We start from the raw sequence: 25228 nt of genomic DNA, 5'->3' as shown, positions 1-25228 counted from the left end.
TTTCAATATAAAAATTTGGAAAAAATATATAGTTTTTTTTATTTAAAATTGGAAAAGCAATGAATTATAATCACAATGATTTGAAAGCATTAGCGGCTAGGCCATCAGTTTATGGAAAAAATATTATCTATGTATATTTCTATATTTTCACTCTTCATATAATGGTATTTATATGTATGTAGAAATATTTCATGTACGCATCTTTCATTTTTTGAAAATTTCACAACACCCTTAATTTTGGTATCCACTAATTGCCCCTTCATCATTTCTACTGTGCTCACTTTAAAATGAAACTCGTTATAAAAAATAACCCAGTTTTATCTAATTCAAAACACTTCAAATTTCCTAACTTTTTCCGCGCGGATCCATGCGGCTGACAAAGCTGCATATTTGTAGCAAGATTTTTCACGGCTTTGAAAATTAATAGTAAATTTAAACGTAACTAGTTCGAGCACGAATTATTTATTTATTTGTTTTGCGCTCAAATTTTTGTAAAGTTGTGGATTTTTTATTTATTTGTTTTGTTTTTAGTTTTAATGTTCACAGAAAACCGGCTTCGTATGCTTAATCAGTTGGGCTACAACTTCATGGGTGCCGCCAGCGCTTCAAGTTCCAGCAGCTGGTTGGCTGGCTGGCTGGCTAACTGACTAGCTGGCTGACTGACTTACTGAGTGGCAGAGTGGCAGAGTAGCTGAGTGGCAGTTTTAGCAGTTTTCGTAGCAGCCAGCTGCTGCTTTTGCATAATACTTACTTTTGTGTTTACTTACAACCGAGCTTACATACGTACATTTTTACATTTATAATATAATAAAGTATATCTACAGTAAACTGTCATGCACACGCACATACTTGCATACTCGTATAAGTGTTAGATATACAATACTTGTGTGTATGTACGAACGAGTTTAAATGTTTTTTAATGTCCGTGCCTCGCACACATTACATCGCCTCCAATCGCGCGCTTTGGGTTCAGTGTCTGGTTGACGATTAGTTGCCACACCACACCAAGAAGCTGCACTTTTTTTGAGCCACTTTAAAGTGTTTCTGTCTGGCGATGCGAGTTGTCGTCATCAGCGGTGCTTTAACTTTATTTCTTGCAGACGTTATAGGCGAGGCCAGAAATAATAAATTTGTATACCAAACGTTGATTGACAACTTTTTCTATTGCTATTTTTTTGCGCTTTGTTCATGAATTTCGGCAATACTTTAAAGTAACCAGGAAATAAGTGAATTAAAAAAAGAAAATATGATTCGTAATAATGGAAATATTTGTATTTTGGTATTCTTCCATTTCTTTTGCTACTTGTTCACCTTTTTCTTCTATCCCCTTTTCTTATTCTTCACTGTAAGCACCAGGCGACCGAACCAAACAGACCGTGTCAGTCGTTTTACTAACACCTTGGAAAGATAAATAAATTCTTCCCCATTTTACTCCCCTAACGCAAAGGATCAAATATTTTTAGAGCTCGAGCGTTTGTATCCATTAGAATGACATGGGCTAGACCTGAGTCGCTAAATTTTTATTCGGTGCACTAAGTCTTTTTCGCTATAAAGCTTATAGAGCGTCATTCCATTATCTACGATATTCGCCGTCATCAAAAAGCAAAGGCCTTTAAATGCTCTGTAGCTTCCTACTCCCGAAGTGCAATCTCATTGGATGTTATTATCGTCCATACTTCGGTCATTATCTACGATATTCGCCGTCATCAAAAAGCAAAGGCCTTTAAATGCTCTGTAGCTTCCTACTCCCGAAGTGCAATCTCATTGGATGTTATTATCGTCCATACTTCGGTGTCTTTGAATATTATGTAAGAGCAGGAAAGAGATATATAAAATATGTGTGCTTAGTTCTCTTCTTCCTTCTCCCTAAATTGCATATTTAGTCCAAGTAATACTCGTTGACAGCAGATATTCTCTGTTAGGTTTTGAGGCTGGCATTATGTGGGCTATCAATTTTGATTCTTAAAAATAACAGGGACGTCTTCAACTTCAAAGTGATTACTCTCTATAGCGGCTTGGGTGCGGAAAAGTGAATATTCTGATTGGTCGATAGGTTGATAACATTGCCTTGACTGCCTTCCTTGAGGGCGATGATATGTCAATAGTTATCTTCTACTTACGACAGCAAATTCACGCTCGTATAAAAACTCAATTTAATTCTCTAATTGGCAAAATCTTTTCAAAAAGAAATCTTCGGATCAAAGAACACCAAAGAGATAGTCACCGTGTATGAAACTTTCCTTGACGTGTACGCTTCGAAAATATGCTTCACGATACCTAGGCAACTGTAGGTATTACTACGGCTGAGCAGTATTACTTTTTCGGGAGTACCAAATTTAATTAAGCGTAATTAAAATCGACAAAGAATTGGTGTGCTATTAGTTTTTCTCTCTCTTGCCTAATCCAAGATTAGATGTATCGCGAATATCTGGTCGATGCCAGACTTACCAAGTCCAAACCTACACGAATCTTTTTGATATTCAACATATTACTTCCACGGTATATGACTTAGATTGCCGGACCACCCCTATTTTAAATTGGCAGATGATTAACAGTTTATCAGGGTTCACACCATCACATTTCAATAGCTCGGGCGACAGTCTCGTTACTCCTGTTTCGTCATGGCCAGGTAAAAGGGCATTGAATCACAATAGACTTAAGGTCTAAGGTCGCAGAGATCACAGCGCCCTAAAGCAAGTCAACTATTGGTTGTAGATGGTTTCTGCGAAAGAGTATTGCCACCTATTTCTAATTCCAAAATAGTATTGTAATTTATTAAAAACAAAAATAAATATTACAATTAGGGTATGACATCAAAGTTATTAAAAAGTAGAGGCAAGTTAAATTTTTTAATAGTGTTGCCACCTAATTTGTATCATACAAATAGAAACATATCAGGCAGCTGAATTTAATAAAAACTGAGATATAGATGTTATTCGTCAATTTAATTAAAAAAAACATTCTTAAGTGGAGAGAAGATGAAAATAAGATAATTCAAAAATATATTAATTTGAATGGCGCTGCCACCAAAATTTAAATTAAAAACAAAAGAGAAATCACTAGAATATTAATTTTATAATTAGAAATGTGTGCGTAAGGAAAGGGAAAACATTTTTGAAGAACATTTGTATATAGTGTTGCCACCTGATTTTTAAAGTCGTAGCCAATAACGCTGTCGAATTAAGTTTTGGAATGCTAGTATTGCACAGAAGTGATAAGTAAACAAATTATTTTAAATGGTGTTGCCACTTAAATATTGTTATGGCTTTTTTTCATATCGTAATTAATGATTCGGTTAAATGAGGTTAGAAAATGTAAGTATAAATCAGTAGCAGATTAGTTAGGTTTTAATAAAAAATTAAGTTTGCGTGGCGTTGGTACCTAAGTCTTAATAAAAATGGAATCATAATTTAAAAAATTTAATTAACAATTAGAAATGTGTTCGAATGCAAGATTAAGATTTTTTTTAAGAATATTTTTGTCTGGCGTTGGCCATCTGACTTTTAAAGTCGTAGTCAATTAAGCTGTTGAATAAAGTTTTGGAATGCTAGTATTACCCATAGATAAGTGTTAAGTATTCAAATTATTTTAAATGGTGTTGCCACTTAAATATTTGAACGGTGTTTTTTCCAAATCGTAATTAATGATTCGGTTAAATTAGGTGAGAAAATGTAAGTATTAGTCAATAGAAGATTAGTAAGATTTTAATAAAAAATTTAGTTTGCGTGGCGTTGCCACCTAAGTTTTAATGAAAACAAAAAAGCATAATTTTAAAAATTGAATAAACAGCTAGAAATGTGTTCAAATGCAGGATTAAAATTTTTTATAGAATATTTTTATGTGGCGTTGCCACCTGACTTTTAAAGTAGTAGCCAAATATGCCATTGAATTGGGTATTAAATCGCGAGTATTGCACAATAGGGAACTAGAAAGGCTTTAATAAAAAAAAATAATTTTGAATAGCGTTGCCACCTAAAAAATTAAGTAATCTAACTTTTAGCAATAGAAGAGGAAATTTTTTCTTGAAAAATATTTTTTTAATGTGTTGCTACCTGATTTTTAAAGTGGCAGCCAATTACGCTGTTGAATTAAGTATTGGATTGTGAGTGATGCAGATAAATGGTTAGTAAAACACATTTTTTTACTGGCGTTGCCAATAATTTTTTATGCAGAAACTTCAGAAATTGGTTGCTGATCTAGATGAAATCTGAAACATTTTTAAAAATGTTCAAACTTTTTCGACTATGCATCCGGTAGAAACCATTTCAAGCAGCCACTAAACACATTTGTGTATAGAAACTAGTGAATTTTAATTATATTCTGGTTAGGAAATTTTTTATTATTTTTTGACACTATTGTGCAAATATTTTCAGTAAAATGCCCTCTCAAGGAATACCTAATGCATTTTATTATGTTAAGCTGTTATACAAATTATTATTAGATTTATTATTTATTAAATTTAAAATAAAGCAAAAGCTCCTCATAAAAGAACCATCTATCGTTCTTCATTGAAAGAGCATCAAGACGCACAGAATAAATCAGAGGAGCAGCTCGGCAAAACCCCAAATAAGGAGTGCAAGCGCCAAGAATTAAGCTAAAAGGCTGTTCACTAGACAGGGATAGTTTACTGGGGCGGCACCTCTTGGTCGGGAAAAACCCGAGTCATTCCGGTAACGTAGAACCGGCTGCCATGGGAATGGACCCTCTTTACCACCTGGGCCCTCTTTAAGGAGCTCAAACCCGTTCATATTGCAGTTGCGAAGCTTTGAAAAAATTACAATATAATTTTTTTTTGGTTTTAATAAAGAAGAAGTGAATTATATGGGTGCTTTGTTCGTAATGAGTGTGAGAAAAATTTTATTTAGAAAATTGAAATTCCTAAAGTATTTTTTGCAGCGTAGATGCAAACGATTTCAGTTAGCCTATAATAATTCGGAGAATTCAAAATTTTCTAACTTTTTTCTACAATACGAGTTTGGCCGAATTTGTACTTGCATTTCCCCACTTCTTGTATTACTCAGAACTTTTGAGCTAATTTTCTTTCTTTCTGCATATTTCTCAGCTCTAAATATTTTCAAGTTTCACAAAAAGAATCAAAAGTAGGGGAAAAAGTCCGAAAGATTGGAATATCAGCAACCAAAAAGCAGCGCAAAGTTGCCAAACTTCTTTTCTTTTTTGGTATTGAAGTTTTTTTTTTACAGACATCTTTCACTTCCAGCAGCAAGCAAAAACACAAACACACATCTACACATTTTGGCTTTTTATCTAACTGTGGCGAATAAAAAAATTATGTTTTGCTTTAAACCCGAAACTTTTTGCTGCTTTGTACAATTACAACAAAGATTTTCGCTGAACGCTGCTCAGGCTGGTCGTTGCTATCCCCATTGTTGTTATTGTGTATTTGGCATTCTGTTGGTTTCTTTATGTAAAAATTTAGTATTTTCTAAAATTTTATTTCTCTTCGCTTTTTATTTATATTTTTTAATTAATTTTATTCTTCTCTGGATTACGATGTGCCTAACTTCGAAGATTTGTTTTGTTTGCGCGCCTCCACATTGGCCTCGGCCACTTGGTCAGCTTGAACCCTCTGCGACTTGTCGTCCATCAAATGGTGCGGATATGTATACACATACACATACATGCATACATGTGCACTTGAGTTCGTACATATATATGTATGTAAGTATGTATGTGTGTGTAAGTATTATGCATAGGTATGTTTGCTCATATGTTCGTATCACAGCTTGGCACGCTAACTTGTTTTTCAATGCGGCAGCCAAAACAGCAACAGCAGCGCAGCTTAAGTTGTTTCCAACGTTCAATCTCATACATACAGGGTGCGCCAGTACAAGCTGGTCAATGGAATTATAGAATTGATTTTGACAATCTCTGCAGCGCACGGCGCACAGCGGTATGCCACGACATTGCTTTCGGAAACTTATTGAGTTAAACTCTGATGGGCTTTTGAAAAAAAAGGGAAATTTCTAAAAAAATACCATTGACCAGTTTAAGATGACGCACCCTGTACTTGCAAACATATTTCCTCTATTCTCTTGTTATTGTTATTGTTTTGCTTCTTTTCAATTGTTGCCATTGTTGCCGTCTTGCCACTTGTGCGTGCGTACCCAGCTCGAACTTGTTTCTAAGCCAACTCTCTTGTTCTGTCTATTATGCTGCGTTTTTTCTTGCTGCTTTTTGTTGTTGTGGTTAAAATACATAACAACACAGTTAAAGCTCTTGAAACTCTTGAAGAGTTATATAATTTATCTCAACAATAATTGCGCAAACGTAAATACAGAGCGCGATAATTATTTTAAATTCTTGGCGGAGTTGAGAAAAATTATAAAAAAAAATTATGAAAATATATATATATATTTTTTTCAAAGTTGATTGAAAGCATTTCTGCACACTTAGCAACTCATCTTGTCGCAAAATCATATGCCCGTATACTGGGTGTTTCAACTAGCGGTGAGATTTTAAATTTATTTCTTCTACCAGCAGATACCAAAAGTTGACACTGGCGGCCGAGTTAGTAACAGTTTTATAGCTACTGTAAGTGGTGATTTATACGATTAATCAAACAAAGTATTAAATCATTTTCAAATAAAATTTCGCATACACTGGAAACTTTTAAACTATCAGACTACACTATGCTCCTCCTTATTTGAAAGTTGAGTACGCGAGATTTTCACAAGCACAATATTTCCTAGAAATAGTGCAGACCTCACGATGCTAGTTTAAACATTTTCTTACTTGTCGAGTGGCTAGATCCATTCAGATTTTTTTCAGTGAACAGAACTGCTTCCTCTGGAGGCTTTGGCTGTCTAACAGGCTGCCGATGACGGGCAAAGCTCTTGCCTCAAACTTGAATAGAATCTGGCTCGAACTGAAGTGCTGTGGTTAACAGACCAGGAAGATAACCTTGACTGCAATATAGACGTTCTCTTTCCGGACAAAACTAGTAACTGGGAATTCATTATTCCAAAGTTTTCAAAGCTTCCTGTCTTCAGAGACAGATTATAAAGCATCTGTGTTTTCAAATTTATTTTGGTTTTTTGATATATTGCAAAAAAAATAAGTATGAGAACGATTTGCTAAATTTTTTTTCTTCCATACTTATCTCTTAAGCCCAGTATATTGACATATCAAGAAAAAATGTAGAGTACTGATGAAAGAAAGTGCGTGTAGCGTAGTACACATAACAGAAGTGAAACTTTCAAAGCAGACAAAGAAAGAGGGAGAGACCCGAGAGAGAGAGAGAGAGAGAGAGAGAGAGAGAGAGAGGGAGAGACCCGAGAGAGAGAGAGAGAGAGAGAGAGGGAGAAAGAGTATATATCTAAATAAATTCACAACATTTGCAGAGAATACAAATAGACAAAATTTACAAAAAACGGAGAAGAGTCGACCGGTATAGGTAAACGCCGGACACAAACCGTGGCAACAACGCGCATTACTCCGAGTGTTTATCACCCGCACAAGCGCAGCGATTTCAGGACCGCAGCAACGGCACAAATTACTGCAAGGCAAAACCAATAAATCCGACGCCGGCATGGATAGCACTTTATAGTACGCACAAGCACTAGCCAGGAAACGGAAATAAGCACCAAAACAAAAAAACGGCAAAAAAATTATTAATAAAAAACGACCCAAACAGTAGGCACCAAGGAAATATAACGCCAAAAAGTAGGCACCAAAATATATATTTCCTACAAGTTTGCACCAACAAACAAGTGTCAAAAAGTAGGCAGTGTTATTTCTCACTAGAAATTAGCAATCACAAGGAAAAATAGCCTAAAGTGTATCTAACTTATATATATAAGGTATAGCTCTCTCTCCCCTTTTTCTCTACGTTATATCTTTTTTCTCTCTCGCGGAACGAAATGCGCAAAACGTTGTATGGCCTTGCAATTTTACTCTCCATTCTCGATCGTCCATCGACGCTTAAGAGGTTTCACTTCAAAAATCCTCCAATAGATGCGAATTGCATTGCCGTAACTTAAAATTTAACAAGTGGCTAATACAGAATTGATTTTGTGACGTCATTGGTAGGTTTTTGTAGTAACCAATTACTGAGGGTAATAAACGTGAATTATAAAACTAGAACCGAAAGCCATTTCTATCAACATTTTTCTAGGACAACAAGAATTCAGCTATCAAATTTAGTAAAGGGTATTTCAAAACTGACGCTTAGATGTCAGTAGTGAATAATTTCTAAATGGTGCCCGATAGATAGAACGACGCGGTAAAATAATTGAAGCTTATTATGAAAATGGTTGATCTTTAGGAACAGCATAACGCAAAAGTTCGTATTTTTTGGTGATAATAATCGTACGAAAGAGTCGAAAACTCAAAGGTTGGTGAAGAAAGTTCAAGAAACTGGTTCTATCGAGGAGAGCAATAGAGCTGGCGGACCAAGAACTAGGCGTTGTGTTTGCTTTAAACTACTATGGTCAGACCGGACTATGTTCCTCTTTATTTGAAAGTTGAGTACGCGAGATTTTAACGCATTCGCGTAACATTTCGCTTCTCAAAGCAAATAAAATTATGTGGAAATTTTTCTGGACCACAACTTTTAGTTCCCGCCGGTGAGCTTCTCTCATGAGGTAATGTAGTTCCATGGGTGGCGCCTTGAGGTCATGGGTCATGTAGCAGGAAGAGCAGATATTTGGTCCCTCGTCCACCTCTAACGCTATCATCCTAGTACGGAGTCTAGGAATAAAGTAAGAACTATTATTCTGCACTATTCTGCACTAAGATGGCAGATCTAGTCTTCTTTACCACAGGTGAGAAGAACAGTTCAAAATTGTTAGACTCTAATCCTTACCTTGTTGGCTTAGAGCCACATCGTAGCCACCTTCCGCAAGCACGGGAAGCAGTTCCACCGATGCCGTCCTACTGTGGTGGAGGTTGATCTGCAGAACTCAATTTGGATCAGTGCTCTGTGGCATAGAAAGGCTGTTTGCCCACTCTCCATCCGAATCAAGCTCTCTTGTTTCCGTATCTTCACTATAAAGTGTGAGAGTAGCGTTCAACATGGATTCTGATGTGAGGTATCTCTCTACTTTCCCGGCCTCCAGAGTGTTTTCGTTGCCATCTTTAAGGTGTCGTTTCTTAAGGCGCAGGTGTACTCTATCCGTGCCGCAAAACATATTGCCGAAGCGACGGTACAACAAGTCCTCGGCCTTCTTGTTAATTTGGAGTTTAAGGTCCTGAGATCAGTTCACATCCGGTTTTCCTGAGCAGTTTCCAATCCATTGTAGGGACGTCAGAATGTTGTCGCTGAAAATGCAACAGAGAGACTTCCGATTTTACCGTGCTGACTACACGCACCTTAGCACGAGGTATACGCGGAATGTCGTCTCTGTCGACTATTTTCAACCCTGCACCCTCACACAGACCCACAGATCTCCTAAGCTCTTCAGGAATGCTTCAATCTCATATGCTCGATTGTTATGGCTGTAATTGCGTAAAAAATCTCCAATAAATTCTTTGGCTGGTCGGTTCAGTGGCGAGAGATATAGTTCTTAAAAACAGTCCTATATTATTTCTTTTTCTAATAGCGGGCGCCTCCGGGCAGGCAGAGGCAAACCTCCGAGTGTATCTCTGGCATGAAAAAGCTTCTCATAAAAATGATTTGCCTCACGGAGTCGGCTTAAATCTGTAGGACCCTACATTTGTTGAAAAACCTCAACCACAAATAGGAGGTTGTGGTTGCCCAAACACGCAATAGAGGGTGTAAAAACCATTTATACATACATACACATTCTTTTATACTAACCGCAGCAGGTGATAGACCACAGAAACCTGCTGTGGTCCTATGGAAATACACAGCACTTACCAGACCAATCATCACTTACGCCTCTGTGGTCTGGTGGCGAGGGAGCATGATTAAGTCCACAATCCGCGAACTACACAGGTTGCAAAGAAGTGTATGTTTATGCATTATGGGTGCCATGAGTACAACCTCTGGTGATGCCCTAAATGCTATGCTTGATTTGCTCCCCCTGGATCTTGAGATACAACAGGAAGCAATAAAAGCAATGTGTCGACTCCATAAATATGGTTTCTGGCACGAAAACGGAATTTCGGGACACAGAGAAGTCCTTAAGTTGCTATCTGACCAGTATCCACTGTTTTTGGCACCTAAAACCGACCTGCTACCCACAGTTTCATTTGGAGGGAAATTTGATGCCAGCAATCCAGAATATATTCAGGGAGGCTTGACGGATATTTTCTTCACCGATGGGTCCAGGAATGAAATAAGGTCTGGAGCCGAATGGTACTTAAGCGATAGTAATAAGTATCGCTATGGTATGGGGGAAATGGCAATTGTTTTCCAGACGGAAGTTTTTGTCCTCCTGAAAGTAGCCGAATGGATAATCGAGAGAAGATGGAGCGGGAAACAGATTGGAGTTTTTAGTGACAGTCAGGCTGCACTGAAGGCCCTGGAGAATGCGAAGCAAACCTCAAAGATTGTTCAAGAATGTAAAAAGAAGCTTAATTCTCTCGCAAAACAGGCTTGTACTTATATGGGTTCCAAGACACTTCGGTGTTCAAGGAAACGAAATTGCCGATGAATTGGCCAACCGTGGGTCGCGGTTTCCGCACAAGGGCAAGATCCAATAATCGGAACCAGCTCTGCAGGATTCATGAATTGGATCAGCGATTATGTATGCAATCTACATAAAGAGCGATGGTCCGGTCTAGAACGCTACAGAGCTGCAAAGTGTTTTGAATAGAAAACTGTCGAAATTTCTACTAAAACTTAGAAGGAAAGACGTTCGATTGACGGACGGTATCATTACAGGACACAACCCATGGGGTCAGCATATGACCACCATTGGAATCTTTGAGGACCCAATGTGCCTGTCATGCTTGGAAGAGGCGGATGGCACTGAGGATTTTTTCTGTGAGTGCCCTGCCTTTGCTAGAGCACGGCCACGAGTTTTGGATTCCGATGTCGTGAGAGTGAGTAATATTCGTTCTCTAAAACTGGACGATGACAACATCCGATGAAGCGACGCTTGGAGTGTTTGAGAAAAAGATTCTGCACAAGATTTTTGGACCTTTTCACGTTGACAACGGCGAATATTGCAGGCGATGGAACGATAGTTGTATGAGCTTTACGACGACATAGAAATAGCGCAGCGAATAAAGATCCAGTGGCTACGCTGGCTGGGTCATGTCGTCCGAATGGATACAAACGTTCCGGCTCTGAAAGTATTCGATGCGGTACCAGCTGGTGGTAGCAGAGGAAGAGGAAGACCTCCTCTGCGTTGGAAAGATCAGGTAGAGAAGGACTTGGCTTCACTTGGTGTGTCTAATTGGCGCCGGTAAGCACGAGAAAGAAACGACTGGCGCGCTTTGTTAAACTCGGCCAAAATCGCGTAAGCGGTTATCGCGCCAATTAAGAAGAAGAAGAAAACTGGACGATATCTACAGATTTGTCAAAGAATCTGGAAATTCTCACATGACTTGCCACCTTTGTCTCTGTCTCTATTCTTTCCTCTTTCTTTCTCTGATACTTTTCTCTTTCACTCCTTGACTATCTACCCTCTTTGCAGAGCTCTAAATACAATGGGCTTTTTAGCCTGAGTGTTTTAGGAGCCCCTAAATCTCCTGGATTTCCAATTTCTCTGTGCTTGTTATGAATTTTCAATTACAAAATATTTTTCATATGTGAAAGCGCTATAGCAATAAGTACAAATTCTCTACTGTTCTTAAGTATATGTACGCAACTGTACATATATGTGGAGCAGTAAGAGGAACGCTTGCAATGGTTTTTATGTACACAATTCAACTTTGCTAAAATATTCAACCACTAAATAAATTTTTTCCAGACGATAAGTAAAAAATAAAACAAGAAAAAAAGTTATTCAAAGCGCAACACCGCAAACTTCATTTAGTGCAGTAAATTAATAAAATATGCTGCAAAATCCTTATTTAAAAATATTTTCCAGCACTAAAGTTTATTTGCTGCATTTCTGCAATTTTTTCTAATATTTTATTTCAACACATTTCATTTGATGTTTTTGGCTTTGCTTTGCCTGTTTGCATTGCCTGACCGTCTATGTGTACTGTATTTCCTCTTTTGTATCGCCATTCCATTTTGCGCATTCATTTAGGGGGTTTCGCTAATCGCTGTGCACATTTATCAAGTGTCGAACAAAATGTTGCCTTTGCCTTTTTTCTGGCAAATTGTTTGCAGTCCTCCTCCTCGGCAACCCGCACTCCACTTTGCTCTCACTCACCTACTCAGTGGACAGCCGACAGTGGTGGTGTTTGAAGCTAAAATGACTTGTTGGCTTGGATGGCAATTGGAAAAGGTCAAATATGGTTTAATTGCTTAAATGCAGCAATGCACGAACAATTGACAGTGTGAGTGAATGAAAATATACAACAACAAAAGTATAACAAAAAATTTGAACAAGGTTTAGTAAAATGTAATTAAATAATAATAAAAAAGTAGCACGAAAAACAAAAACAACAAAACCATGTCCAACTAATGACCGCGCGCATCTGAGCGTCCGAAAAGCGTTGGACCACAAAACTGCTGAGCCATTGGGCAATAAACTATGCGTAATTATAAAGTGAGTGAGTGAGCGAATGCAGCGCGCAACGATTGACAGACAGTTGCAGTGAATGCTTGCGGGCAAGCAAACGCTGCAGTTGAGGGGAGTTTAAATGAATGTTTTGAAAAAGTTAATTAAATTTTTTGCTGTTAACGAAATAATTTTTTTTCAGATTTTTTTTTTTCTTATAAAATTTTTCCATTTGCACTAATTTTCAGTAAGTGTATTACTGAATTAAACAATGCACTGCACAAACATACACACACCCATACATACATACATACACGCATATAAAAATATAAGCAAATATACAAAATAAATAGCACGTAATTAAATTAACGAAAAATCACTTATATCGTACGTGCTTTAATATAAAATATGAATGGCGACACTTTTTTCCAAAATAATCTTTTAGCATGAAATACTAAACATACAAAATAGAGTACCTGCCATTCGCACATTTCAAATGAAATATTTATAAACAAGAAAGGCGTAGTCGACGTGAAAGCAAACACAAATAATAGCCACTCAAAACACAAAAAAAAAACCCAACTAAACTAACAACAAAAAATTACGAAAAATCTTACTTAAAAAATATCATAAAAAAAAATTTTTATTTTACATTTGCGCTTTGGAAGGCCCTTTGAATTTTTCCTCACCTCTTTGTTATTTTTTAATTATTTTTTTTTTAATATTATTTTTTTGCCTTTTTTGCTGCTCTCGAGCTGTCACACATCAGCGCTTAAAATTGTTGGTCAATAGTGCGTCGGTGTTTTTCGAGTGCGGTTGCAGTTATTTACAGTTATTTTAAAATGAATGAGGCTCTTACGAAGTGAGAAAATATGGAGTGTAATTCAAAAAAGCAAAGTGCAATCACTTTTTTCATGGGCAACCAAAATTGTATTCGCTTATAATAAAAAGTGTTTAGTTTTTTGGAGGCGCAGAAGTTTAATGGAAATAAAATAGCAAGAAATGTTTTTTAATGCCAATTAAATTTACTACATTTGACAGTTAGTTTTATGGCATTAATGTTTTCATATGATTTTGAGCAACTGGATGTGCCATTTTCACAGACTTCTCGTTGTAAATCAGGCTGTATTTGCGGCAATAAATACTGATTTGAGTGAAGTGTTTCTGATTTATCGGTGTACCCAGTTGAATTGAAATATTCTCGAAGAAAATAACCTGAAGGAGTCAAGTGGCTTGATGAAAAATACCAAGCGGTGACTTATATCAGTTAAAATTATTATGATTATTGTATTTTTTAATTTTTTGGGCTTTTATGAAGAAAAATTTAAGAAAGAGATATCGGCATCGATATCGATCGGAAGGAACAGATATCGATCTGTAAACATTTGATACCAAATTTACGGAAAAGTGCATTTTTGCCATCTACATTCGATAACAATTTTCGAAGCGTTGACGGCACTGGTAAATACTGAAAGAGTAATAATAGTTAGTCTCATTTTTCTGGCCAACGAACAAATATAGGGTAAGAATTCTTTTTTTTTTCTTGCTTAGATCATCCTAATGTGGATATATTCCTCATATTATTGATTGGCGGGATAACCGCTTAAGTGATTTGGGCTGCGTTTAACAAAGCGCGCCAGTCGTTTCTTTCTCGAGCTAAGTTGGACGCACCACGTGAAGCCTTTTGCACCTGGTCTTTCCAACGCAGAAGAGGCCTTCCTCTTCCTCTGTAACCACCAGCTGGTACCGCATCCAATACTTTCAGAGACGGAGCGTTTGTATCTATCCGAACGACATGACCCAGCCAACGTACCCGCTGGATCTTTACTCGCTGGGCTATGTCTATGTCGTAGCAAAGCTCATACAGCTCATCGTATCATCGCCTGCAATATTCGCCGTTGCCAACATGCAAAGGTCCAAAAATCTTGCCAGAATCTTTCTCTCCTACACTACTTTTGCCTCATATATCAGGACGGGCATGATGAGAGAGAGTCTAGTAGAGTGCTAGTTTTGTTCGTCGAGAGAGGACTTTACTACTCATTTACCTACTTAGTCCAAAGTAGCACCTGTTTGCAAGAGAGATTTTACGTTGGATTTCAAGGCTGACACTGTTATCGGTGTTAATGCTGGTTCCTAGATAAACGAAGTCTCTTACAACCTCGAAATCATAACTGTCAACAGTGTTGTGTGTGCCGATACGCGAGTGCGCCGACTGTTTTTTTGGATACAGGAGGTACTTCGTTTGTCCTCGTTCACCACCAGACCCATTCGCTTTGCCTCTTTATCCAGTTTGGAAAAGGCAGAACTAACAGCGTGGATATTAGAGCCGATGATGTCAGTATTACCGGCATCCGCTAACAACTGAATGCCCTTTTTAAAAAGTTGTGCTTGGGCAATTAAATTCTGCGGCTCGCATTATCTTTTCCACCATCAGGTTAAAGAAGTAAAGTGTGACCCTGTCTGAAACCTTGTTTGGTATCGAACGGCTCGGCGCTGCTGGTATTGAGCAACATAGATATATTAGAAATTATTATTTTCTTCGCTTGCCGTTCATTTTCGTTGCCGTCACACTCGAACAGCTCTGTGCAGCAGGAATATTCCCGACACTTCTTTTTAGAGCTCGCATGGAGCCTACCCATGCACCTAAAGTTTATTTCTGCTGCGTTCGCCAAAGACGGCTTCGCCCGAACTCAACCTCGGTTTGCTGTAATCAGTACAAAGGATGGTGCCATCTTAAGACCTTCTGAAGTCTTAATACATGCTGGGTGAGGTTCACATGATTTGTGGTTACATGTTACTCTCGCCTTCAGGTGTACTTATACTCCACGACTTCCACTTTATATTATACGCTGGTATCTCTATCAAGCACCACAACTGAACATCCACGGCTCCTCGAAGTTTACCAAAGCAACATCATAACTTAGTGATTCGCAGTGGAGTTATCTCGGGTTGTCTCCTGGTGGCACCCCTGCAACTTCCCCGTAACGAATCTACTATGCTTCTGATTAAGAAAATGCTCAGCAAACAATTCCAATTGGGTTGCTATCGTAGACCCATCCATAAGGGCCTTTTCTGTAGGCTAAGCCACCTTCAAGGTGAGTCAGGAGGCATCTACCCCACTCCGCTAATGACATCCAGTACTATCGTTGTACTTTACGTATTCCATAGTACGAAATACAATGGACATTACAAGGCAAGAAAAAGTCTATGTATCCAAAGTGAAAGCAAATATTCATCACTTTCTCCTTTCTTCGTACGAGTACATACAAACAAATATATGTACCATAAATCACGCAAAGATCCCTTTCCTAAAACTGAAAACGAAAACGTGTAACAAACAATTTTCTTTCGTCAATTTGGTTTTACGCGCTACTTAATGGACCTGCCTCAACTTTTAGCTTTCAAATAAATATTTACAAACGGCTATTTTTGGCTCTGCTGATTGCATCATTTCAGTGAAAATCTATGACTACATCAATAAATCATGTGGCGCGTATGCAGAAGTTTCAGTAAACACATGCACATAAACTTTTCGGTACTAGTTGTACAGTCGCGGGCATAAAAATAAGAAAACGAAAAAAAAAAATTATTCGCTGCATTACTTAGAACTCATTTCAGGGCAAATTCAATAAGGACTCCAGACAAAAATTTGATGGGGAAATCGTTTAAAAAATGTTCGGAAATAGACAAAAAAATCACAACTTCCCATGTGATTATCTTGCACACCCTCCAATTTGGCACGAAGATAGGGCGCAGAATATTCGTAAAAGCTCACATCCTTGCGAAAATGCATTTCAAATGCTGATATTCGGTTACTGTTCAGTTCGGAAATGGTTGCTGTTCCATCTACTCGCGTCAGCTGCCTTATAGCATAACTGGAAAAGCACCCAGACTACTCGGCTTTCACCTCACCCAACGAGGCGTTGAACACAATAGTCGGTCAAGCCTTCACCAGTTTCAGTAGCATCGCCAAAAAAAATTGTCTAATTTGCTCCAGTCTAAGGAAAGCGTTTTTCTCCAATCAATTGTGGTTGAATGTTGGTGTTTTTTAGGCAATAAGTGGACATTTTTGATGCATTTTCCCTAAGTAGGTAGATGAAATGGCCACTCTGGCACTACGCAAGCAGTACTACAACGCCGTTTTGATGCCATTATGAGACCGCCAACGGGTAGATAACTTCAGCCAACCCGAGCTGTTGATGTAAAGAAAAGGTTGACAAATTTGGGTTGGAACACTGCCCCCGGGCTGTCGAAGAAAGGCACACCCAATGACCCTACTTGTCTACCTGCCAACTCCGGACATTTACAGAGAAAGTGCTCAAGCGTCTACTTCTCTCAAAGGTTCCCACAGCTTCTTCAATGGGGCTTAAATGGTAAACCCAGCTTTTTTGCGCGTGTGGTAATTGTTCAAGGTTTATTATAAGCGCATTTTCGCTAACAGAAGTGTATGTTTTGGAAGATGCTGGCTAGTAAAATTAGCATTTTAAAGTATTTGAAACATTTTTCTTGCATAAATTTTGGTGCCTCGATCAGATGTGAACTCTGTCCTAATCTTTTCAGCATCCATAGATCTAACCTTTCTGAGACGCCCTTCGGTATTTCGATTTTTGCACATCTGATTATTTTACTTGTTCAAGTTGAGTGTGATTGTTATTTCTTTTTGGCACAATTTTTTTTTTTATTTTTTAGAGACTTTTACATTGGCGCCTAAGAAACCCTCTATGACAATTTTCCGCAGAATAACTTTCTAGAACATTTGAATAATCTAACGACCTTACAAATTTGTTGGTTGGTTTTAGGTGTTGCTTGAAGTAAGGACTAAAAGGACCCCTTTAGGTGTGCGCTAATGGATTGAAATGTATGTCTCTAAGCCTGCGATTTCACTCAGGCATTTATAAAGGGTTTTCCAATAACATGTGACAGATGAATGGATTGCGCTATCGAGAGATGATTAACGTTTTTTTATGGTTTTTGATCTTTTACGGGAATAGTTTCCTCAGAGATGGAATTCGTGAGGGTATCGGGGACATAGGGCAGCCACTTTGCATTTCGGTTATGGGAAATTGCATTTCATCTCTTATATTTTAGTCACCTTTTCCACTTTTTTGATAACAACTTGGTTGGGAAATGAAAACTTTAAAAGACCGCCAAAAAGTCGAGGGTTTTATTATTGGAAAGGTGTACTCTTTGAAAATATGTTCAAAATCTGCTCTGGTTTGACTTGCCATAAAATTGTCGTACAGTGTAAACTACGGCTTTTCTTCTTCTCTCAAAATTAACACTTTTTCTTTTCTCTGCAGGAGCTTTAGGTCTGAGCGGATCTTTAGTACAAGTTTCTATTTACAATTTGAGTAGAACATTTTAAACTTTAACCGATAGCAAAAGGAATTGTGGAAAGATAGAGCAAAACTTCGTTGGTATAACTACGAGAATCAAGCGTGAAAACTAATGCATGAAATTTCTTTAGTGAAGTCTCTACAGAGGCCATTCCATTTTCCTGCTCATAAAAAAGAAAGTAACCTCCCACGGAATCTAAAAGCGCTTTAATTGCCAGCTTTTACTTGTACGCATTTTTATGTCCGTTACTGTATGCCGATTACTGCGTATGTATGGGTCATATTTATAATTAGTGCACCATTAGCGATTTGCTAATGTGAAATTGATGTTCGTTTTAGCAGTCAAATAATTGCAGAAATATTTACCAGCAATAATTATGGGCAAATAGACGAACTTTTTTGACTTTAAATTACTATATAACCTCAAACACTAAAGCTCATATAATTAGGGATTAGTTTATGAGCCGGTTAAAATTTGTAATTAGTTTTAAAGTAAAGATTAGTATATCAAAGTGGAATTGTTTATGGTGGTTTTGTTCGCCGCATTACAAAGCCTAAAAGTTAAGAAAATTAATAGTTAAAGTTAAGAATAGTTTATTGGTCGGGTTACTAAAGCTCACTTTAGTGATTAAATGAGAAAATTACCCTCAGAGCGATAGAAAGCTGACAATTAAAATTAAGAATTCTTTATTAACTTGGTTACTTAAGCTTACTTTTGTGGTTAAGTGAGAAAATGGCTTTTAGAGTCAGATTAACTCCAGTTATTCATTCACAATGATAAAAGAGCTGAGATATTTCTTTTTATTTTTTATTATAACTGACTGCAAATTTCTGAATTTTACTAATTGAAAAGAATATACATTAAAGGTAAATAGAAATTTTCTTACACTTCAAGATCATTTTTGTTTCACTTATTCCTTAAAAAAATGGACGGATATTCATATTAAAAGCAATAACAAAAGAAATATAGCATTTTTTGTCCCAAGTAAAATACAATCAGAAAAAATTGCAACAAAAAAAATCAATAAATCCTCTATTGTGGAATGACAATAATTTTCTGTGCCGTCTACAACGAATGGCGGCCATCAATTACTTTATGTCTATTTCTGTCTAATAAGTACACTGGCGGCACACGTTTATCTACACGTTTTAACTTTGTTTGACGTTCATACGAATATTCTATTTTTTGCAATTTTTTGTAATTTTTGTATTTTTGTAATTTTTTTTTTTTTTTTTTGTTTTTAGTTTTGCTTACTTGACATTAAGCAACTAAAAAACAGAAAAATAAATATATTGTATATAAAAAAATGTTCAACTTTGCCACCAACTACAACTTTGCTCAATTCAAATAGCTCAGCGTTGGCTAAGAGAAGTTGGAGAGACCTGTCGGCGTGGGAAATTAATTTGGCCATGTCCCGAAAGGATTTAGTAAACACATGAATTCCTGAGATTCACATGGGTGGAGAAGAGCATAAATGCATACAGGAGTACTCAGCCGGTAGTAAATTGAACCAGTTTGGAATTATTCCAGAGCAAACTGTTTCAGGGCAGTGCTGACTCGCTTATACCAATGCAACACAAAGTGACAATTGGTCTTGATTTCGCTCCTTCACATGAAGGTTTTAATACTAACACAGTCAGCATTCGCTTTTCATTAGTTCGATGGTAGATGATTGGATGAACACCTTAAAGAGAGGTTCCCTATTCACTCTTGTGGAATGTTATTGTAACTTTACTACATCTAGAAACGAATTGTGGTTGGGATAAATGGGGGGGGATTGTGGTTGCTTGTGCCCAATGATGTTGCTTTTTGTGAGGAACACTGTGGAGACTTCGATGGACCATCATAAGTTGGGCTGTAAGAACTACACCGAGCAAAGCCTTATTCCGATTATAAAGCTGCACTTAGTTCTTTTAGAATGTAAACTTGTGTTACCCTTTTTTTGACAAAAATAACCCAGTATAAAATAATATACCTACTACAAAATTTTAACTTTCTTCCAAGCAGCACTGAGTGCTATGCACTAAGCTTGATTGCTGACAGGAATTTTTATGCAAAAAGTCCCAGCTTCATAGAATAAATAAGCAGCTGCGTACTCCACGTGACAGTTCCAAAGAGATAGTTTGATGTTTCCAAGCGAGTACTTAATTTTTTCATCTCTGAAGGATATGGCCAGGCAGAACAGACTTCATCTCCCTTAGGTCACGACAATTGTGAATTCGAAGCAAGGTGCAGCCAAGCAGACGGCTACTGGAACTTAGTGGAATTGTTGAAAGATGTGAAAAACAAGGCTTTACGAATTTCAAGGCAGATGTGGCCAAAATCGAGCTGAAAACGGGTACAAGGTTTGTGAAGATATAACCACTGACATCGGAGAGGTCACTGAACATGTAAAAAGTCTGAAGGTGCTGTAGAAGCTGCAAATAGGTGGAGGAGGGAGGACACGATATCTTATTCCTTCTATTACTACTCCGCACTGAGTGAAAATAAGCTGCAGCATCACTCCAACCTGTAAAACTTGTTATATTACAATATATATAAATTAAACTTTCCTAATACGGATGTGTGCCAAATCTTATGTTTAAGTGGCTAATGCAAGTTTGATGATTGAAAATCACATAGTAATCAAAAAACTTTCCCCTGAACGATTTGCTTGAGTGGCATTGAAGCCGCCAAGATCGTGCGATTTGGCCGTACGATAAGTCGAGGGTATATACTAGTTAACTTCAAACGACCGATGCGGTCAAAGTTAACTTAACCCAGGCTATTGCTCAATTTCAGCCGGCGTTTCGAAATCAGAACCTAGAAATACCAAATGACAGATAAATATTTTTCTGATGGCGGTCGCCTCTCGGCAGGAAATGTCAAGCCTCCGAGCGTATTTCTTCCATGACAAGGCTTCTCTTAAAAAATACCATTTGTGGCAAAAACTCTAGGTCCCTTATTTTGTGGAAAAATGTAAAGACGTATAACGTTATGGGGACACCTTTATAAAACTTGCAGTAGTTACAGAATATGTTCTTAGCTATTACTAAGCAAATAAGAAAAAAATCTGAGGAAATAGTTCTGAAAAAATTACAACATTTTTTTTTCTAAAACTTTCCAACAGGAATTCAAAACTACCATATTTTATCTAAACACTTTCAACAAAAAAAAAAACTTTTTCTACAACATTTTTTTTAATTATCTTTTCTTTAATAAATCTCAACTAAAAAAAATATATTTGTTAATGTTCGTTTAAATAAATTACTTTTTAATAATAATTTTTGTAATATAAATATTTACTCTAAACATTTTTTAAGTATACTTGATTCCCAAAATTTGTTACAAAAAAAAAAAATATAAAAATATATATCAGAAATAGATTTTTTTTCAATTATTTATTTTTCACAATAATTTTTATAATTAAAATTTTTTGAAAGTATATTTTATTCTAGAAAAATAAAGAAAAATTGATTAAATATAGACATAACTTTTTTTTAATTTTTTTGTTTTTTAATAATAATTTTTATAATACACATATTTTTCTTACAATTTTTTTGAAACATTTTAATTCTAAAAAATTAAGAAACAAAATTTATAAAAATATGTATCACAAATAGATATTTCACTTCAAAGAAATATGTAGCAAAATTTTCAAAACAACTAAGCAAATAAAAAAAATTTAGGGAGTGGCATATCAAAAATGAAAAAAAAATTTCAACAAAAATAATTTACTTTTCCAAAAATGTTTTAACGAACAATAAAACTTATTTCTGCAAAAATTTTTTATATTATTTAAGTTTTAATAAATCTCAATTTAACAAAAAAATTAGAAAAAAATAAAAAATTTATTAAAAAAAAAAAACAACACAAAAAATCTATATTAATAATACAATAGATTTTTCACTTCAAAATATAATTTTAATTCTCGATAATTTTTTTTAATTGTTTAATTTTAAATTTAAAAAATTGAGTAAATGTCAAGCTTAATGTATTTTTTTTCTTTAAATTTAGTTTTTTAATTATATATTTCATAAATAAAATTGTTTTTCTACAATGTTTTTTCAAAGAAAATATTTTTCAAAAAAATTGACAAGCAAGTTTATAAAAATATATTGTATATCATAAATAGATATTCCATTTATAGTCTACACTAAAATTTTCGAAACTGAATAAGTCTTAAGATTATTAAATCTTTTAAAATTTTTTTCGGCTTACAACTTAAATATTTTCTGCATGCTTAAGTCCAAAAATAAAACAAGTTTCGAAAGAATTGATAACAATGCCCAAAATATTTAGATCACTTGACAAGGAATCACTCAAGGGTTATTAGTTCTTCTAATCATGTCTAACACGATTAAATTCATGAAACTTGGTGGAGTTGGATGAGTCTTATTGTTTTTGTTTTTTTGAGTTTTGATATCATACGTAAATAATAAAACTTTCTTTACTTGTAAATACTAAAATTTTCTTTACTTGTATTCGAATTTATTTTTATTTTGCATGAAAATTTTCAATACCAACCGCCTCTGTACTAAAAGTCACATGAGCACCACGCCTTGCCAGGAAAACTCAATTTTAGCTCGAGTTATATGTGCTTTGCACAGGCCAATGAAAATACTAGGCGTAATCAATTTCTCATAAATCTAAAAAAAATGATATCCATATGCCTATAGCTACCCCGCTGGCGTTACTCTGTTACAATTAAGCGTTCTGTGAACAAATTTCTAATACTACTAGTGCGCACTACGTTTATTAAAATATAGTGCCATAAATATTATAGGCACATCTACTCTAGCTGTGACTGGGGTGTCAGTCAGTCTGACATGAAACAAAATTCAAGCCGTGGACAGCCTTTGTATGAAGTTGGCCAGCGTAAAAAATGAGCCAACGCGCGCGTTTTCTCTAAATACGCTTTCTTACGTTGAGTCTACAAACGGGCATGTACTCATGTACGTACGTATGTATGTATGTGTTTGTATGCAGTACATTTGATGCTCTTAGTTGACTTGTGTTCTGAATGTGCCAATTGTTTTATCTATGTGTTTCTTGTTGTTGCCGAAACAGTTCAGCGAACAGCTGTCCGAGTACACTGCGGTCAAATGCCTAGCCGAACAACTTGTTGCTAAGCGGCAAATCAACAACATTTTTTTGTTTTGTTCTAAACCAACACAAATTCGCGTGCAAGTCTCCACTTTCGCTTATTCTTTTTTTTTTTGTTTTCTGCCCCATTTACTGACCATTCAAACAAAATGCTTTGTGCTCATTTTTATGGTTATGATTAAGTTGGTGTTAAATTTGGCAATGGGTTTTGAAAAAAAAAAAAAAAAATTGAGAAGGGTTACAATTAACTTCTTAACATTCACTAAATGAAATATGATTTGCCATAAATTTAAAATTATTTTCTTCTTTCATTACAGACCAAAACGAAAACATCAACTGAAATGTGAAGAATTTCAAGTCCGCTGCAAATGCTTTAAGAATCCCCTCGCACGCCCATTAACTATCGCCTGTCGGGTGTGCATGTAAATTTTCTACGAGAAGAAATCAAGTAACTTATTTGTACAATAATATTTACATTCTTAACGAATTACTTAATTAAACTTAGGCGCATAAAAGCAATATTTGTACACGAAATTCTGTAAGTGCTGAAAACTCAAAGCAACTGGTGCGATTAAGTAGTGAAACGAGAAGATTGAAAGCATAAAAAGTGTGTGCGGTTTACAGAGTGCAGTAAGAAATTCAAAAAAAAAAAAAAGATAAAGACTTCAAATTGCACATTCAAGTGGAGAATCTGAAAAGTTTTATACTCAAATAAAGAAAAAAATGTAAATAGCTAAAAAATTGTGTTGCTTTACGAAGAAAAAAGAAGAAAAATAAAAACAACAAACGGTATACTAAGTAAATAATTGGTGTAAATCCCTCAAATTTTTATTATTAATTGTAAAAGTGAACCGAATTGGCAAGCGGCTAGCAAAGCAGCAACTTAAGGACATACATACAACTGTATACAAGTACCAACTGCATTTTGAACTCACGAAATTTTTAAGGTAAGTGCGATAATTCGTTAATTGATGGAAAATAAAACTCGCGAGCGAGCATAAATATACCACTCTTTACTTCTTAAGAGCGAGCGAGGCGAAATTAAGTCTTTGAAAGGCAATGCCTGTGGAACAGTTTTTAGGAAAGTAGGCTTATGAGCTAACATAACTATGGAAGTATAATTTATTTTGAATTCGCGAGTGCTGCTACTTTGGTTTGGAGACGCATGAAGTTTTTTATGAAGGCCGAGAGAGTTTTTTATGATACTATTTTGTATTCCATAAAAGCATAATAGCAGGTTAAGACTATCACCTAACGAAGTTTGTATATTTTACAGGTACATTCCCAAACGATTTTTATTGTGGCAATACTTCTAGACGAGGTCAAAAATATATTGTTCATGCCGGGTTAATATCTTTGTACGAGTTTTATTTCTTTTACATTCGTGAGCGATACTTTGTTAAGAGGCTAGGGCGAGTTTTTTAGGAAGCCGATTGAGCGAGTTCAAAGGCATCAGTTTCCAAATTATGAGACCAAAACAGGCGGAATTAGAGCTATAAACATCTGTCACTTTCAGATCATTAGTGTCTGCCTGGCCGGCCGGAAATTTGGGCAAACAATTCTTGGATTTTGTACGATGATAACGCTCCATCGCACCGAGCCCAAGTTGTGTTGGATTATTTGACCAAACACCAAGTAAATACCATCGAGGAGCAAACACCGTATTCGCTTGATATGGCCCCGTGCGACTTCGTTTTGTTTTCCAGGAAGGAGATCTCAGTCGATAGAGGAGATCAAAGAGAATGAGACGAAGGAGCTGAAGGCCATCCCTTCGTCGGCCTACCAGGGGTGCATGGACGACTGGGTTAAGGGGGGAAGCTGGTCTAGAATTTTAAAAAAATCGAAAAATTTTTTTTTGTCTTAAAAGGTGCTTTAGGGTCTTAGAAATAATATACCAAATGAGGGATGCCAGCAAAAATGTCTAAATGCCCAAATTTTTCATTCGACGGCAGTGCCTCGCAGGTATGCCCCGAACGCTACTTACAACTTTAAACGCGTTTTTCTCGAAATCACTTTTTTTAAACTGGCCGAAGACATAACTCGAACAAATCTTTACCGATTCTTACGAAATTTTGACAATACATTCGAAATACCTTTCTCCGGAGACGTACGTAGGATTTTTTATTTATATTACATAGTTTTTTTTTTTAATCAACAATTTTATGTCGTTCTTTATAGTGAAAATTGTAACTTTTTGTTCAAACGTGCACCATTTCGCGAAAAAACAAAATATCGAAAAAATCCTGCGTACGTCTCTTTCTGTT

At 36.2% G+C, this 25228-nt stretch overlaps 1 protein-coding gene across 1 annotated transcript in view; it reads left to right on the top strand.

Moving 5' to 3' along the window:
- LOC128864970 (uncharacterized) overlaps positions 1-23646 on the top strand; it is a 29311-nt gene extending 5665 nt beyond the window's left edge. Inside the window, exon 2 of the mRNA XM_054104795.1 lies at positions 23282-23646. Coding sequence (XP_053960770.1) covers positions 23282-23304 — 23 coding nt within the window. The 3' untranslated portion in view covers positions 23305-23646. The remainder of the gene's footprint in view (positions 1-23281) is intronic.
- The last annotated feature ends 1582 nt before the right edge of the window (positions 23647-25228 follow it).

This window comes from Anastrepha ludens, chromosome 5 (assembly GCF_028408465.1).
Source record: "Anastrepha ludens isolate Willacy chromosome 5, idAnaLude1.1, whole genome shotgun sequence".
NCBI classification, from domain to species: Eukaryota; Metazoa; Arthropoda; class Insecta; order Diptera; family Tephritidae; genus Anastrepha; species Anastrepha ludens.
This window is presented reverse-complemented; position numbering and strand designations above follow the sequence as displayed.